At 39.1% G+C, this 18,498-nt stretch overlaps 2 protein-coding genes across 2 annotated transcripts; both read right to left on the reverse strand.

Moving 5' to 3' along the window:
• Positions 1-1,286: 1,286 nt before the first annotated feature.
• Positions 1,287-13,416, reverse strand: LOC129583029 (ubiquitin-protein ligase E3C-like). The gene is made up of 13 exons (XM_055474719.1): positions 13,143-13,416; positions 13,027-13,080; positions 12,883-12,957; positions 11,904-12,292; positions 10,951-11,294; positions 9,682-10,025; positions 8,508-8,825; positions 7,571-7,914; positions 6,146-6,601; positions 5,140-5,494; positions 4,352-4,508; positions 3,650-3,780; positions 1,287-1,740 (listed from the first exon to the last, which is right to left on the reverse strand). Exons 1-13 carry the CDS (start codon positions 13,206-13,208, stop codon positions 1,573-1,575), a joined length of 3,201 nt encoding a protein of 1,066 aa, XP_055330694.1. The 5' UTR covers positions 13,209-13,416; the 3' UTR covers positions 1,287-1,572.
• Positions 13,417-14,406: 990 nt separating this feature from the next.
• Positions 14,407-17,986, reverse strand: LOC129582982 (uncharacterized). The gene is made up of 5 exons (XM_055474623.1): positions 17,412-17,986; positions 16,994-17,154; positions 16,423-16,684; positions 15,366-15,857; positions 14,407-14,973 (listed from the first exon to the last, which is right to left on the reverse strand). The coding sequence occupies exons 1-5, from the start codon at positions 17,722-17,724 to the stop codon at positions 14,651-14,653; spliced, it is 1,551 nt and encodes a 516-aa protein (XP_055330598.1). The 5' UTR covers positions 17,725-17,986; the 3' UTR covers positions 14,407-14,650.
• Positions 17,987-18,498: the final 512 nt, after the last annotated feature.

An 18,498-nucleotide genomic window follows, 5' to 3' on the forward strand; every position in this document is an offset into this window, starting at 1 on the left:
TCCAATACTTGTACACAATTTGCAACCAAAAAATGCCCGTTCAAATAATTATCTTCCACAAATACCAGAAGAACCGGCAAAAATTTGTTCTTCCATTCAAACGATTAAGATTATTAAAATTCCGTTACGATTTTAAAAAAAAACTTTAAACACCGTACACCACAATGTATACTATACGAAAGAAAAAAAATGCATCTTTTATTTTTATAACTCTCTGTATAGTATGTAAAACATAAATTTTATAACAAAATCCATGCCTTATAAATGTACATGCCATCTTTTTATAACATTTTGTACAGTAAAACGCCGAAAAAATTTTTAAAATAAACATTTTAAAAATACATTACTTATTTTTATGACATTTTGTATCAAAAATAAAACACATCTTTTAAAATTACACTCCTTTTTTTATGAGATTTGATACAGTACGCTTTATTTTTATAAAAAAATAAACATTCCTTAAAACTCCATGCCTTACTTTTATTGGATTTTGTACAGTAAAACGCCTAAATTTTATAAAAAACAAACATACTTCGAATGCTGCCTTATATGGGCTCCCCTTATATTACTCTCCCTTATCTGGGCTCCCGGCTAGTTAGCAATACCCGTCAAATTAAATTTGTCGGATTTATAGCAGAACCCTTTTCTGCTTCTTTCAACCGGATTTACTAGTCAGCACACCAAAGAATTCCGAAATTTCACATCCAAATTATATTTATATATATTATCTATATATAGTATTTTCCATTAATTTCAACCGGATTTGCCAATGAACAAACTGAAAAATGCCGAAAGTTCATATCATATTATTTTTTCATGGGGTTCTTAGTGCATTTAAGCGGGCGACGTTTAGAAAGATTTTGAATTTAGAAAGATTTTGAAAGATTTTGAATTTTAGGAAGATTTTGAATCTGTCGTTGATGCAACCTGAGCACTTTGAAACAAACTAAATGCTACAAAAGTACCGGCAAAATAAGTATTTTGAATAAATAAAATTTTCAGTCAGGCATAACACTGATAACAGCTGCAAAAGTGTGAGTAATAACGTAACCGCCCATGTAGAGGGTTGCTCATATTGCTCGGGAGCCCAGATAAGGGAGAGTAATATAAGGGGAGCCCATATAAGGCAGCATTCGAAGTATCTTTTAAAAATACATACCGTAGTGTTTTAGTATTTCGTACAGTCGTCAGTCAAACATTTTCAACTGGTGTCTGCTTTACCAACTGGTTGCTATTCGTGAGAACGTGGACAGATTCGGTTATCAGCCATTACACTGCGATTTTTCCCGGTATTTATTCCGAAACATGCAGGACGTATTTTTCTTCAACACAAACTTCCACGCTTTTCAACCAAGAACCGACAAAAAAAATCCTCACTAATTTCACAATTAACAAATTAATTTCCTCCATTCGAACGAGACGAGCATAATGATCAATTTAAAGCGCATCACAGGTCCGCAGTTGACCACGTCATTGGCATAGAAAAAACACGAAAGATCTCTATACACAGTGTATATGCACATATTTCTCAAAAATATTCCGGCTGAATAATTCCGTAAATTATTTTCCGCATCAGCTTAATTCAAAACCGGCCTCCGACTCAATGGCATAGAGGAGTTTCTCCCGCAGCTTCTTCTCATCGGGAATATTCGGCAGTTTCAATAAATTCATACACGTACTGGCCGTCGGCAGGCGTTCGCTGTCGTTCACCGGATTAATCGAGAATTTATGCGGTAAATCCTGCGATTAAAGTAATGCTAATTAATTTAATGACAATAAAAAAAATATTTATTTCGTTTCTTAAAAATGATAGTGCAGTTTACGCGATTTTATATGGTTAGAAAGTTATCTGGATTTTCTAAAACTACTCTTGATATAATTAAAATGATAATTAATACTATCACGAAAATAAAACTAATATTTACGCCGTAATTTGATTTTTAGAAAGGAGATAAATTTAAAAAAATTCGATACGTAATTACAGAGGGTTATTCAGCCAAGTGTGGACACTTGGAAAAAAAATTCCTTATAAATTTCATTTTAAGAAAAATGATGTCATAAGCATGTCAATACAACGGCTAACTAGTCTGAATGCTTTTTGCAAATTTTGGTGAAAATCCAGCGTAAAATGCTCGCCATATTGTCTGTTGACCAAAAGACTCCGACTTCTGCCCCTTGACCAGTCAAAATTTGGCTTTTGATCATCTGGCCTTAAACGGATCGTCTGTTTTTGATATCTGGATGGTTTGAATTGTCAAAAACGGCGACCCGAACATTTTTTGTAGCAAAAACGATTTCATATTCTTGCGCGTTCTTGTGGGAGGACGGTTGGAAAAAACGCAAAAACAGGAAGAGACCCGCAGGAGCCACGCTCATTGCGCGAATTTTTATGCACGGAACTATGGGTATCCTTTTCGTCCCTCCATAAACTAAAATTGTAAAGCAAGTCTTTCTCTACCATTTATAATTTTCATTGGTCGAGAAAAACGCTCCCGGGATCAACCCTGGCAGGGACGAAGAAGTCATCCAGAACCAGAGAGGTGCTCCCGGGAGCACTGCTGAGAAAACAATGATGCTGCTTGCCAATCGAAAAAAACTAGTAATTTCTACTGAAAAATGATTGTTCGAAACCCCTGATAGGTTTTCAATAGAGTATTGCGAAAACCCAAATTTTATATTAATTTTGAATAAGGGGGATCCATTTCCTATAGCTGAACTGGTCAACTGTTGCCAACATGGTGGGGACAAACTTATTTTTTTCCTGAGCTACAGGATGACGAAATCTTGACTCGGTTGAATTCAGAGTATGACTGGATGTTGTGGCTACCTGATAAAATTTTAAAAAAAGTAAAATGAGCTTGCGACGGCTAAGCAGAAATTTTCGAAAAAGTGTCCACACTTGGCTGAATAACCCTCTGTACGTATATTATTTTTGGCTTCTCGCATGACTGAAAAATACTATCTGCAACTATATTGCATCTTTATTGTACAGTACAACATATCTGGCTAAATTCTGCGGTTTTCTAATCATGCGCTGCGGTTTTCTGCGGCTAACGTCCGGAAACAGCCCTTACACTACAATTTCTGTCAGAAATCCTGAATTAGTCACCATACTACTATTTTCTTCAAACGCAAAATTCAACCAGAACAACCGCCAAAAATTTCCGCAGCAGATTTTTAATTTTTCAGTTCTATTTCTTAGGATAATTATTCCTTCAGGCTTGATAGTTTTACTTGGTTTGTTTTAATGTTTAAAGTCTGGAACGCTTTACTCAATATTTTTTATACTCATATATATATTTATTATACTCACTATTTTTTAGAATGTTTATTATGCTTTAATTAGAGCTTATTGTCATGCCCAAGAACAAAAACTGGCGAAGACAAAAAATATGAACGAAAATGCCAATTTTTCAGCGAAATTTCCGTACAAAACATATCCCGAAAAATCAAACATAAAATTAACGGGAAGATAATGATAGATGTAGCTGATAAGAATGCTAGAAAAAATAAACAAAACGTGAAGTAATTTTATTCTGCGAAATAATCATGAGTTACGAAAAAGTAGATGAAAAAAGTATTTAAAGTAAAAGTAGACAAAGTATTTTAAGTATTTAAAGTAAAGGTAGACGAAGATTTTGGAACCAACCTTAAATCCGAGCAGCGGCGGCCGGGAGCAGCTGGTGACGAATTTGAGCAGGCGCCGCTTGGTCGGCTCACTGAACGACGAGACAATGCGCCAGAAACTCTGAATGGTCGGGTGCTCGTCATCGTACGGACCTAGCGAAAAATAATACAGTCAGAAACATCAATAACGCTTACAACATAATATTACAAAAACTGCAATCCTTGTGTAATAATTATGAATCAAAAAGGAATTGAAAAACCGATTTAATCATAACAATAATTTAACGATGATAAAAAATTAATCAGAAAAATTTTTAAAACGAATTTAACCATAAAAATAATTTAATGATGATAAAAAATGTATAAGAAAAATTTTAAAAAATTATTTTAACCATAACAATAATTAATTATTGATGATAAAAATGAATAAAGAAATTAAGAAACAATTTAATCTTGACATTAATTTACTGATAATAAACACATGAATAAAGCAAAATCAAGAAAAAACTAATTTAATGATGATGATAGCAATAATTTACTGATGATCAAAAATGACGAAGACAAGTTAAACTGTTAAACCAATTTGTTTGAAAATTGTCTAGCAAGTGCGGTCTTTCTGAAAACTTTCGTTATGACAACACCAGAGATGGAGCGAATACTAAAGCCGATGCACTACGATTTCGCAGGTAATTTCATATTGTAGCATATTTGGGCAATGACGTACTGGCGTAGTAGGTGTTCTTGCGCCAGTCACTGACGTCGATGGGCTCCTCCGTGCCGGAGATGACCGTCTGCAGTTCCTTGAAGTTGAAGATCTGCAGCAGCTGGATGGGCACCACGTCGTTGATGCCGTCGCGAAACGCCGCGGTTTGTACACGAATCTACCGATAAAACACACCGATTAACAGCGTGCCACACAACGCCTCCAAAACCTTCACGACCTCGCGTAAAAACCCACCCACCATAAATTTATTCAATAAAAAAATATTTTATTGAACTTATTTAAATAAATTATTTTCAAACAAGAAACAAACCGACCTTCACATTAAACAGCACAAAAGACGGGAAAAGAACCAAGATTACCGTTAAGCTAAGAAAATACCAGGCTAAAAAATAAGGTAAAATCCCATACCTGCGCATAAAATATCAGGAAAGACATAAAAATGCCATAAACAATTCCAAAACAGTGCCAACTGTTCTTCACACATATAAAGGAAAAATAAATAAAGGGAAATTTTTACTCTATCAGAACATTTTTTTGCATCGATCTACAATATCATTTCTCAAGTATCTAAACATAATCACGCAGCGTGCAGTTTAAAAAATGATTTTCTAAAATCGTTACCTCTTTCCGAAAGCAATAAAAATTATTTACAAAAAATATTAATCGAACACCAACGATGTTTTTTCATAATTTTCTTAGATTTTTCAGTGTGGCAGGCGTCTGTCATTTGACCTGGATTCCTCAAAATTGCCCTTACTCTACGTCTTTCAGTGGTTACATCCACTGACCTGTTTGTTCAGCTTGAAATCGGCCATGAGAAACACGTACTCCGTGACGGCGTCCTCCGTCACCGGGATGTTCCGTCCGTTGGGTTTCAGCTCCACCTGCTGCGGACCCAGTTCCCCGGCAGCCGCCGTGAAATCCAGATGCAGTTCGCCGACGCCCTGGGCGTTCTGCTTCAGATACAGGAGATTCTTGAACAGCGTCGAGTCCAGCGATTTCAGATAGTGGATGTCCACGTTCCCGCTGTTCTTCGATAAAAGCTTCTTTAAGAAAAAATCCGCGAAATGCAGCTCGGTCAGGAGACCCTCGAAGATGGCCTTGCCCAGCAGACGACCCAAGAAGAAGAAATGATCGCGAATACTACGAAAACACAGTCATTACACATGCTCATGTTAATGTTAATCGCACTCGACATTCGACAACTGTTGGGATATGAATAAAAATAAAAATGTCAGGTGTACAACATGTACATTTTTCTCAGCAAAATCATCAAGAAAAACAGCCCAATTTGAAAAAACAATTTAATAGTTACACACCATCCGACAATAAGCTTTATGGGCGATAGTACAGTATTAGCTTGGAATGCTAAAGTCGTTAAGCCTATTTGCACAGCCACTGCTCTACCATTCACTACGCAATCCATCTAACTTTCAGCAAGAACAAACCAACGACAAGAACATCAGCGATAACTTAACAAACCGTTTTTCAAAATTCACTGAATTAAAATTATTGTAAATACGCAAAGTAATCGTATCAAAAATCACAATAAATTAATACCAACCGGTGAACACTAAAAATCATTCCAAATTGGTAACAAATCAGAATAAGTTAGATTCAATCGGTTAAAAACCAAACCGTACAACTATTTATCAAACTGATTAATTAATTTCTTAAAAAACAACTAAATTTTTTTTATATTAAGTAATAGATTTCTTTTAATGTATTTATTGTGCAATATTTTTTAACTCAGCTGTTATTGTTAATATATGCGGAAAAGGGACGACGACGTACTTTTCGCGCGGATGACAGATGGCCGCATCGGGATTAGGATAAATATCCCCCTCCTCGTTGGCGCGGAAGAAGGCCCGATTAGCGTCAAACCCGGCCTTCAGCGTCTGGTTCATAAACTCCCGAAACAGCCCGCCGCCGTCCACGCCGGCCTCCTCCAGCCCGGCCATATTGTGGAACACCACGCGGATCCCTTTCCGCATATCCGTCACCACGTTGGAATGCAGGTCTTCAAAGGCGTCCTCGTAGATGCGATCGCGGTGCACTTTGACCGTCAACATGGCGTCCGGGCGCAGAAAGTCCAGCTCGGAGCGGACGGCCATCTTGGAGGATTTCAGATGGAGGTAGAGGAGGTGCAGGCGCTGCTGGAAGGGCAGGAGACAGGGGAGTTGGTCCAGGACGAGACTCAGACGGATCTCCTCCCACGACGCGCCCTGGAACACCATCACATCGCGGATCCTGTCCAATTACATAAAAAGAAAATCGGATTAAAATTGTGAACACTGCGCTCGACTGCGGAAACAGCAAAATAAACATTTCCAGTACGCAATTTTCTGTTATCATTTTACGAAATTTCCAACTTTCTAATTATTCAAAATAATCACATTACAACCGCGAAGAATAATTCACAATTATCAGTTTTACACTTTTAGGGCAAAAAATTTTATCTGCAGTTAGCACGTTCTCACAATTGCAAAATTTGCGCTGATATGAATTATGAATCTCAGAAGTTGCAATCTAAAGCCATGGTACCTTTTAAAATGCCACTGCACTACGCTGGCCGTCAAGTTGCTAATCCATCCAAAATACGAATACGTACAAGACTACAAACTTCAAAATAAACAAATTTACTATGTTCGCGTAATGTAAATTATTATTTGAAATACAGATAATATTTTCAATATTATTATTATTATTATCTGAAATACAGATAATATTTTCAATATTATTATTATTATTATTTGAAATACAGATAATATTTTCAATATTATCATACGGAAGGGAGTGCACACGCTCTGAAAGCATCAGCGGTTTATCTTATTGTTTTCGTTAAAAATTAATAAAAAAAATTCAGGGAGATTCAGGCAGATTTTTGAGATCAAACTAACACAAACTCAAGTTAAATATTGCGTAAAAATCTTACGAATGTTAGGAATAAGCAACGTACGAGCATCCACCGTCAACAAATTTTCTACCTACGAAAACACCCCAAGAACAGTTGCATACTACCAGAAAAATCGTAGTGCAGTGGTGTGTGCATGTCGCAGCAAACGCTATGGTAACACAGTACAATAAATTCACAGATTTCCCCCATTATACTGAAGCGATTAATCCAATTTTTCCCCCCGAAATCATTATCCCAATAATTCCCCACAAACATTCCTACCATACGAGCACAAACCGGCGCGGAGTTTTTCCGCCACATACTGTTTAAAGGGATTGGCCTTCTGAAAGACATCCACGACCATCTTGCTGGAGTTGGCGCGGCGGCATCTCTCCGCTAAACCGCTGAGCCGCGGACTGGTCCACACGCCCTCCGGACAGAAGGCGCGGCGGGCGTCGCGATCGTGCAGCTCCTTGATTAGTCCGACGAGGGCCAGGAACAACCGGGCCATCAGACCGGCGAATTCCCCGTCCACCGCTTGCCACTGCACGCCACCGATGGAGTACGCCACGAAGACCATCTCGGCGGCCACGTCACGCGCCATCGACGCCATCTCCACCACTTCGTCCACGGAGAACTCGAAGCTGGTCACGGGTTTGCCGGTTATCTGTTAAATGCGGAAATGTGTTCCCATCAAGCAGCAGAAAATCCCGCATCACAAAAAATAATAGTTTGCAAAATTAGTTAAATAACGTACAATCATTGATAATTTGTAAATAAAATATAATTACTGCCATCACAAATAACCCGGAAAACCACATAAATTTAAAAAATATATTTTTTTCGAAAAACAATATATTTAAAATATATATTAATTTAAAAAATATATATATAAAAATATATATATTGATAATTAACATAAAATAATGGTTTATTGCCATCACAAATAATACTTTTATTTTATACAATATAACCATAATTCTGAAGACAGCAGCATCCCTTAGACATCAAACGGAATGAAAACAAATAATTGTGGAAATAAGTAACCACATTTATTTGGAAAAAAACATGAAATGTTTTATAATCCCAACTAAAATAATATTATTCGACGCAGATTGAAGGACACTAAGAAATTAATTAAAAATCAAAGAGAAACAACGCAAGCAAAAACATTGGTTGAGAAAATCAGAAAGAAATACTGAATCAATTATAAATTGATATTTTTCCTGCAAAATTAACAGAAAACCAAAGATTGCCTACCTCGCGAATTTCATTATTCCGACTGCGGGAGAACTCATCATCGTACACGGTGCCCAGCGATAAGAGCAGTAGCCGGCAGAATACTGCGTACATCTTGACCCAGCTGCGGCAGGCGGCAAAATGGCCGGGATTGCCGAGATGGCGCAGCATATCGGCCAGATTGTACTGGCGAATGAGATTCCATAATGCGCGCAGGAAGGGTGCATTAAAAGAGAACTTGAAGAACAGACTGCTGATCACCATGTGCTCCGGCGTCTCCTCCATCAGCAACCCGATACAGATGCCCGCCGCGCTCTCCACACACGCCATATTGTCCACCTAACACCACCCGGTATATATTCGCAGAACAGAAGCATACACCAAATATTGTAAGTATTCGAGATACCATAATATTATCAAACAGTTTAATAATATTATGGAGATACTTAAAAAAATAAATTTTCTCAGCAAATCCTCACATCCAAATTTTTATTTTTTAAAACCTTACATCAAAATTTTTATGTTTTTAAAATCAGACATACAGATTTTTATTTCTTTAAAACTCTACATTAAAGTTTTCGTTTCTAAAAGCTAACATACAAATTTTTATTATTTAAACTCTTATATATAGATTCTTAATCTTTTAAAACTCTACAACAGAGTGACTGTTTTTCGTTATTGGGTGAACACAAAATGGAAACACTGTTCAGAAGTCGGATGGTTAGTTCCATATTTAATTGGTTATCGTAGTGTACTGGCGGAAAAATGGCGCAAAAAAAACTAGAACAGAGAATAATACCGTTTCCTTCAGTAACCAGGTCTCAAAACTGATTATCGTGCAAACTATTTTTTTTCCTCCATGCCAGAAAAAAAAAGAAATTAACCTGCTGATCGGACACTTCATTGCTTATCATAACAACTTTTATTCTGAAAACAGTGTCACCAAGTGACGGCATTTGAATTTTTAATTACTCGGGTTGCAATGTCGGCAGTTCGGCTTCGAAATCATTATTACAATCCGAAGACGATTTAAAATAATATAATTTTCTATTTTTCCGCACATCATCTAATTAATGTTCTATAAATGCTAAAGCTGAAATTCCAAGATGGCAAAATTCTGTCAGCACTGCTATATAAAAATAAGAAAATAAAAACTACAATTTAAATTTAATAATTGTAAAACCGAAGGACGTACCGCCAGACAGGCCATAATACACGCCACAAACCCGGGCAACTCGATAATCTCGTCAATTTCCCGGCGCACCGCCTTCTCCAACGGCGACATGGCCTCCAGCTGCATCTCCCGCTTCTCCATCTCCATCTCCTCGTCGCTATCGTCCTCGTCGGCGGCGGACGCCGTGCTGCCGGTGAAATGGATGGGATCGTCCTTGTGGTGGTCGCGGCTGAACTTCCCCATCAGCGCCAACTCCAGCACGCGCAGCAACGCCGCCGGACGCTGGACGGTCAACACCGGCGACCAGCCGGAAATCACGATCAACAGCGCGAAGGACAGCCACAACGTGGGATGAACATGCGGACCTGTTTAAATTATCACATTAAGAGCACAGATTCTCTTAATTACTGAAATAAAACCGGCAATGTTTCAATAATTTCACGAAATATACAATTCCTAATTATTTTCTGTCGCAGTTAGCCAAATTTTTCATAATTAATTTTTTTCGCCGATGTTTCAAAATAATATGAATTTTTACGCCATTTTTATAATTATCAGAATGTGTACTCATCTGTATGTGATCGGAAACAGAACGTACACCCTAAAAAATACCATTTCAAATAAATATTTCAAATAAAATTTCAAACCCCTTTCAAATAAATTTCAAATAAAATAAATCTTTTTTCAAAGTTTTCCAATAAAATTATAAATCCATGGAAAGCTATCAAATGCAAAATAACAAAAGCGTATCGAAAAATAAACGATCAGTATAAATAAATATCTTTTAAAAATAATAAACTATGATCCAACAATTCTAGCTGAATATTAACACTGTAAACTGTAAAGTCTTCAAAGAAACTGTACGTCTGTGCGCAAATAGGATCCATGGGACATGCCAGTGTAGTGTAACGGCTTGTTATCGCCATCTCCTGAGTGGACAATGTTAGCAAGCAAGCGGTTCCAAAAACCACTTTATAAAGAAACTCAGGTGTTTATAAAGAATTATTTTCAAATTTTTTTCAGTAATTTAAAATATTTTCAATAATTTTGTTTAATAAAAGATTACTGAAAATGATTTTTTTCAACAATTTTTTTCAATAATTTTTATAAAAATTACACAAGCGTGTTTCAGTTGTCTGGCGGAATTTTTTCTACACGGAATTCATGACGAATTATCACGCAGGTAGCTTTTCCATTTATCTGTCTTTATAAACAGCGTACATCATAACACGGCGCAGACGTACGCAACATAAACAACATGTACTGCAACATAACCATTTTTTCCCTCACCGTTGGGATTAGCGCCCTGTTCCTCCACGACCCCGGCCAAAACTTGTATAAACCGCGGCAGTGAAAATCCCCACTGATTACCCGACCCGGCAGCGTCGTTTTCCGGAGGAACAGCCAATGCGCGCAGCACAAATCCCTCCACAACTGGCTCGGGTTGGCCGGCCAGGACGTGCTGACAAAACGCCGCTACGGCCGATTTCGCCAGAACGCCGTCCGCGTTGAGCAGGACGTTTAACGGGCGCATCATAATCCGCAACAACGACGCATGGAACTCAGTGGGCGGCCGCGGGGAGGCGCTGACCAGCGTTCCCGCCAAACGATTCCCCATGATCATCACGCAATGTCTAATTTAATCAACATTTAAAATTAGCGGGAAATAAATTAGCGCAAGCGGCACGCTTTCCTGTACCACGATTAACGAATGCAAATTAATTTAGCAAATCGAATTGCACAATTTGATACCAAGGTGTTGTCGTTCTAAACTGCAATTTGCAAATGATATCTATTTACGTGCATTACAAAAATGTTAACACAAATTAATATTTTTCTAATTACATATATTCGTATATTTAAAGTCATCTATTTTAAAATTATTAAAAATAATAAGATGGTCAGATTTTACACCTAGATTCAAATTATCTGAATCAAATGTGAAAATTTATTAATCAAATCAAGTTTAAAACCCAATTCATCACAGTACTTAATTTATAGTTTGTACTGAAACAAATTTGAAAATTTATTACTTGCTAAAAATTAGTATTTTATCTTACAGTTATTATGCTAAAAATTAATAAATTAAAATTTGTAACGGTAATTATCTACTGAAATTTCGAATTTAATTAGAAATTATTTCCCTAAATACGGCGCAACCGGTGACGTTCTGGTCCATCACTATAGACACCACCATCAACCGAACAGGGAAGTGCGAGCGCCCGCACACATTAACTTCTCACCGAAAATATTCCCGCTCAATCAGGACACGGCAGATCATCTCCAGCGGTTTCCCAGTGAAATTCCGCTCATCCGTCACGATCTCCACCAGCCGCAGCACCGTCCCGACATGCGGACTGTTGGCTTCGGGTAACTGTGCGGCGCGCTGCAGCACAGCGGCGATGAATTTGGCCAGCGTCAGCGCGGCGACGGGATCGGCGCGGCTGGCGGCAACGAGCGCCTCCGCCAGGCGCAGCGCGTGCTGGCTGAGGAAGAACACGGACTTCTCCTGGTCGGGCAGCACGGCGCGGTTGCGCGGGGCGAAGACGTTGATGCCGCGCATCCGGTGGAGTAATCGCGGAACGTCCAGCGGCGATTTGTCCGCGTCTATTTCCTGACGCCACTGCGAACGCTGCAAAAAGAATTTTCTAAAAATTTTCAGAAAATTCAGAAAACAACTGTTTCAGATAAAATGTTGGAAAATAAATCCAAAACGTTTTTTTAAAAAATAATAACATTAAAATACCCTATCGAAATAATTCAATTTTAAACATTTTAAATTTACGTAGAAAATACTGTTCTAAAAATATGGCACTCCATCAAAATTTTTAAAAATCACAGAAAATAATAATTTAGAATAAATTAATAAACGATGGCATAAAAACCTTCCAAAATGTATAAAGTGAGCAATAACCTACTTAAAAAATTTTAGTTATTGAAATAAAATGAAATTGTCAAAACAATTCGAATGTTTCGAAAATTACAAAAAAAAAATATTCCATAAAAATTCTCGATATCAAGAAAACCAGCATCTTTAACAGAATTTATCTTCAAAATAAAGAACACACCAAAACAGCCAAACGAGAACGAGAATGCACATAATAATCTCTTCCAAAAAGCTATGCAGCCATTTCTCACATTTGAGCGGGAAAAAAATGAAAAATAACTTAAAATTAGAAATAATAAATTTCTTATGAATGAATAAAATAGTAAAGTACCAACCATTCGCGAACGCAGCAGAAAGCGCCGCACCACCGCCTGGATTTTGGTGGCGCATTCTGTTTTACGTCGGAGCTCCTAGGAAAAACACGAGAATTCAGACGACGCCTGAAACCAGCGCCTTTTTCGTCCAGCGCGACGCAGTACCTCGCGTTGTCGACGATCCTCAGCAGCGCGCTTCAACAACTGCTCCCGTGCTTCCTGTACAACACAGCCACTGTCAACCCGCGAAAAACGCTACATTCTGATGGTTGCGGCCTTACCACACTGCCGAAACCCCGCTGAACCTGACGGGGATTCTTGCGATAATCTCCCTCGAAGGAAAACATGGTACACAGAAAACACCAAAACTCTTCAAATCATCGTTAACCGAGGCTGAAAAAATTGTCGGAACGCTCTCGAGGCTTTCAGCTTCTCACATCTTCAGATCAGAAAGAAAAAATCTTGGGAGAGTATAATTTTCCCGAGTTTTATCAACGGTCACAGTCAAAATTTAAAATTGCGAAATTACTAGTAGTTCGTCTGTTATTTTTTGGTGTGGAAAATGATTCGTGAAATTTCTCCACAGCAGATTCAAGCAGCGAGCATGAATCAGCCAAACGGAAATGCCAATTCCAGCAGTACGGATTTCCATTTTCTAGTTTCAGCCGTCTCCGCGCTTCCAGTCCAGTTCATACACACTGAATGGAAATTGTCGTATTGCAGTCACAATGCAGTGTATTCAGTACGTTTGTGTGCAAAGTGCAAACGGTGGGCTAACAGATATGACAGTGTAGTGCAAGGGCTAAAAAGTCCTTTATGTGATCTGCATATCACTAAGCCATAATTCCACAAAATCGCATTTATACAGAACATTTATTTTTTTTATTTTTTTATTTCAAAGAAGTCTACAACTACTGTACGTTAAATAAACTGCGAACAGCAAATTCATCAGAGCTTCGCGGAGCGTTTTATATACGATATACAGTATTATGATATTATCAAGCAGAAAGTTTTTCTCCCGTTTGTGTGGATTTCTGGATTGTCGCTTTTCAGTTATCCCTGATTCGGCTTTAACCCCGATAAAAATTACATAGTATCAAAAAATAAAATAGAATTTTATGGTGTAACGATATTCGCGATTTACTACCGTGAAGGTTTATTTCAAGTCATTCTTCAAAAACTTATTACTGAACATTTTCGAATTATGTGACTTTAATTGTGACACAGATTTCGAATTATGTGACTTTAATTACAGTAATCCCTGATAAAAATTACGAAATATTAATAATGATTAAATTTCGTAACATTCGGTATTTATTCCCATGACGTTGATTTTTAGCCGTTCTTGGAAAGAAATAATACTGAAAATGATTATTCAAAAATGCTGAATTATGTGATTATGTATTATTCTGAATAATTACAATTCTGAATTATTTGACTTATTATTTATTCTTTGAATTATTCCGAATTAGTTGACTCCTGTCAAAATTAAAAAAATATTTACAATGATTACAAATTTCGCGATATTCCCGATTTAACACCTTAACAGTTTATTTCAAGCGCATTATTCACCCAAAAAGCATTATCCAGTACTTATTTAAAAAAAACACATTAAGGCACAGAAAAATTGGCACTAAAAAGTATAAAAATTCGGGGAAAACGGACGTCACCCAGCGAAAAAAAATCCCCGCTCAATCCGGCATCAATCATTCCAGATCTCCACCCGCCAAAACAACAAACAAACCCTGACTGCCGCAAAATGACTAATAAACACTGCCGGTTAATCCGTTCAGTCGGAATCCTGTCCGTTCTCCTCGTGCACGGTGGCCAGGCCGTTGCGCGTCCCGCTGGCTTCCAGACGTTTCTTCAGATCAACCAGATCCAGGTGGTTGCGCTCCGGCGTGGGTTCCCGGCTCAGCGACCGCGAGCGGACGTGGCGTTGGGCGCTGGCGTTGGCCGCGGGGGAAGTGGCCAGGGAGGCGGAGCGGAGGTTGTAGGGGGCGGGGGAGCGGAGGGGCGTGGTCTCGCGGCTGGTGCGCCGGCTGTCGAAGGAGCCCTCGCGGACCGGGGAGTCCTCGCGGTCGGATTCGGCCAGCGGCGGAAGATTGTGGCCTACAAAGACATCGTTAACGACATCGGTAAATTACTTACATTCCATGACCTTACAAATGACCTGCGCGGTACAAACAACCTCTAAAAAATTACCAAACGTTGCTGTTTTATACACCCTACACTGAGACATTATTAAATGCATAAAAATCAATCTAGAGAAATAATAAAAAATTAAAAGAAAATTATTAGACGCCGCCAATTTAGATCTTTTTCAATACTGGTAATCGAACCGGGAACGTTTCGAATGAATATCGCCTACACCGAAACGTACTCCAACCACAAACGCTTAGCAAACCAGTGAAAAAAATGAAAATTCAAATTGACGTAGAAATTTTTTAAAAAACATACAGATATATATTTTTTAACTAAAAAAAAATACAGTAGTCGTTTACCATTCGTGCGGGGCCCGTTGGCCATACTCCGCTCCCGGGCCGGCGTGACACTGCGCCGCGGACTGACGGTATCGTACTCGCTCAACGGCCGGCGTCCCAATTTCTCCCGCACCCCGTCGAACACATCCCGTCCCTTCTGCGCGAACCCCATCAGGCTCTCCTTAACCCCGCCATTCCCGGCCGGAATGTCTCCGTTTAAATGATTTAATCCCGGCAAGGACACCGGCATGCCGCGTTCCAGCATGGCGCGAATCTCGCGGATCATCTCGGTGTTGATCTGGTTGATGTCGACGAAGGCGTAGGCGAAGTAGACTAAAATGGCCGCGGCGATGATCCAGAACATGCGCCGGATCATCCACGCGTCGGCGGACAGTTCGCGGTTGATGGTGTCGGAGCTGGCCAGGCCTTCCAGGGCGGCGAGTTTGGTTTTGGTGTAGAAACGCTCCAAGCCGAAGGTGGCGACCAGCAGCAGGAAGATCCAGAACCGGGCGCCTGCAAAATTAAATTAAATTGGTAAATCAATTTTCTGCAGCCAGAATCCATTGCAAAGGCGATTTAATTCCCGTCCTCCGTCACCGAAATTCTTGCAAAATTAACCAAAAAATCAAAACAGAAATTAAAAGCAAATGACAACCCATACGCATCAAATTAAGAATAATTTTAATTGTCAATGCAAATCAGAAATCAATCCGATAACCCCGCAAAAAACTCGTTCTTCTTCAAAACTATTAATCGCTATTTTTAAAGGATGGAAAATAAATTGTAACAGATTAAAGACCAATTAAATTATTGCACAAAAAATCATTCAATTTCTGCGTATTATTAAATCGCTATATTTTACAGCGTCTCGTACAAATCAGCTATTTCTCAGAACTGAAAGCATCGTAAATATTAGAAATTTATTTAAATAATTCCGCAGAAAAATCGTTTAATCTTTGTTTGTGTGCATTATAAATCGCTCCGTTGTCTGGAATAAAATTCTCAAAGAAATTTAAAATAAATTCAGTTACGTTACAAAAATTGCCGAATTTTTAACAAAATGATTCTCATGTTCTACCTGATGTGCGTCGGGTGGCGGTCAAGATAAAACACGCCGCGGTGGAGACGAAGTAGAAGATAAGCGAGTAGAAGCCGGTGAACTCGTCGATGAAGACGTTCTGCAGATGCGCAATCTTGTCGGCGATGTTGCCAATCCACAGGCGGATCTCTTCGGCATTGCCCAGCGCGCTCTTCTGCTGTTCCAGCAGCAGCGTCTGCACCGTGCGCGCCTCCTCCAGTCGGCCCGTTACCACGTGCGACGCGTCCATCAAACGGAGAACCTATTAACAAAAATAATTAAATTCATACTAAAATCGTCACAAAAATGTAAAATAAACTCACACAACAAAACTCAAGTAACACACGAATAAAATACACTGAAAATTCAAATGCCTAAATGGTATAATTTAATACAAACATTTTTTTCCGCCAGGGAAAAAAACACGATAAAAAGTCATCACAAAAATGAAAAAATGCATGCAAAGAAATTACGAAATTCAGAAATATACACGCTTAAAATAAATACAAAAATCCGATACAGGGTAAAATTAAATCCAAAAATTTTCCCGCGAAGAAAAAAAAATTATTACCTGTCGTTCCGCTCTTTTCTGCCAAATCTCCGATGAAATGTGGAAACAGACACTCTGCGTATTGGTGAAAAAATGCACGAACGATGTGAAGAAATTCTGACTGTGATTCGCGGCGCATTCCGACAAATCCTGTTCCGGTAGGCATTTTACTTTATCCGCACCTGCAAAACGCCAAATGCGCGGTTTAAAATTTATTTCCAATTTTTATCTTAGCTTAAAAATAATTTTTCATACAGTACGCAAACGCGTTACGCAACAAAAGCGCGCCGAGAACTTCAACACCAGAGATTAAACTGTGCGCAACCCTGTACAATGTTGTACTACACCCGACGCCTAATGTATCCTTGTACAGGGAAGCCCGCGCTAACGCTACACCAAACGCAGTTTTTCAACGGACCGTGAAAACCCCCTTCCTCACCTGTCTTCTTCAGGAAGCAGCTGGCAAAATCAAACGCCAGCTGCTTCTGCACGCCCTCCGTTAATTTCTTGCAGTTATGGTGGAGATTCTCCAGCGCCTCACTCCAGCAGGATCCGTAGGTGGGGATCTGCGAGTACATGACCAACTGGTCATACTCCGCTTTGGCCTGCGCCGTGTTCATCGTCTCCTTGGGGAACTGCACGGCGTCGTGCTCGGCGTCCACTTCCTCCTCGTAGCTACCGTCATAGCCATTGATCCGGGAGACGACGGCCAGGAGAGCCACGAGGAGAAGGGAGAATTCTAACGAAGCCATGACGTCATCGGTCGACGCGGTCAAAACTCGGCCAGACGAAATTCAGCAGCAAGCAAAATTCACGCTCTGCCTTCGAAATTCGGACAGGAAGCTAAATTGAGGCAACCAGTGGAATTTTCGGGATCTACGCGAATAAAAGTGTCCCGAATTCCCGAATCGATCGATTATGATTCATAAATTAAGATACGATAAAATAAATTAAAAATGATGGATAAAATAAAAATATAAAAATAAAATCGTTTTGGTGCAGGCTCAAGTCGCAGGCCAGTTTGCAAGTTTTGGCAAGCTTTGGTGCACAGAGTGACGGAGCCAGTGCTGTGGTGCAAGCGTGCAATTTACTGCAGGGTCCCGGCTGGCGCGCGTCAGAGGGTGGCTACCATTGCGACAGACTGATTTTTTCCGCTCTGTCACGATTTCAGGCTTTGTGTTTGACTATCATTTGCCATTCTGAAAAGAAAATATTCTGAGAATGAAAACGCCTATTAATTTTTTTGCTGCACATAAAATTGTACGAATGAAGCTGTAGAATAATTATGGCTGACCAGGCGTCCTGCCTAATTATTTATTATGCCTCGTGGCGATGACTGACCACAACATAAACGCGATCGCATACGCGCACCGGCAAACATTTTGTATTGCATATAAATCACCCATAATTCATAAATATTGCAATGTACGATGTATTATAATCTACAGATACAGTACACAGTATTGGTGGCAAGACTTATTTAATCCGAAATTTCGAAACCGGAAACAGCAGCTGCAGGCTTGTCT

Source organism: Paramacrobiotus metropolitanus, unplaced genomic scaffold (genome assembly GCF_019649055.1).
Source record: "Paramacrobiotus metropolitanus isolate TYO unplaced genomic scaffold, Prichtersi_v1.0 Parri_scaffold0000009, whole genome shotgun sequence".
In the NCBI taxonomy this organism is placed as follows: Eukaryota; Metazoa; Tardigrada; class Eutardigrada; order Parachela; family Macrobiotidae; genus Paramacrobiotus; species Paramacrobiotus metropolitanus.

Coding starts and splice junctions, on each gene's coding strand:
- LOC129583029 (XM_055474719.1), bottom strand. CDS start 13,208: ATGTTTTCCTTCGAGGGAGATTATCGCAAGAATCCCCGTCAGGTTCAG. Junction 5,495..6,145: donor ATCTGTCATCCGCGCGAAAA/GTACGTCGTCGT, acceptor GTGTTTTCGTAG/TATTCGCGATCATTTCTTCT. Junction 4,509..5,139: donor ATTTCAAGCTGAACAAACAG/GTCAGTGGATGT, acceptor TTTTATCGGTAG/ATTCGTGTACAAACCGCGGC.
- LOC129582982 (XM_055474623.1), bottom strand. CDS start 17,724: ATGGCTTCGTTAGAATTCTCCCTTCTCCTCGTGGCTCTCCTGGCCGTC. Junction 17,155..17,411: donor CTGCTTCCTGAAGAAGACAG/GTGAGGAAGGGG, acceptor GGCGTTTTGCAG/GTGCGGATAAAGTAAAATGC. Junction 16,685..16,993: donor AGAAAAGAGCGGAACGACAG/GTAATAATTTTT, acceptor TTTTGTTAATAG/GTTCTCCGTTTGATGGACGC.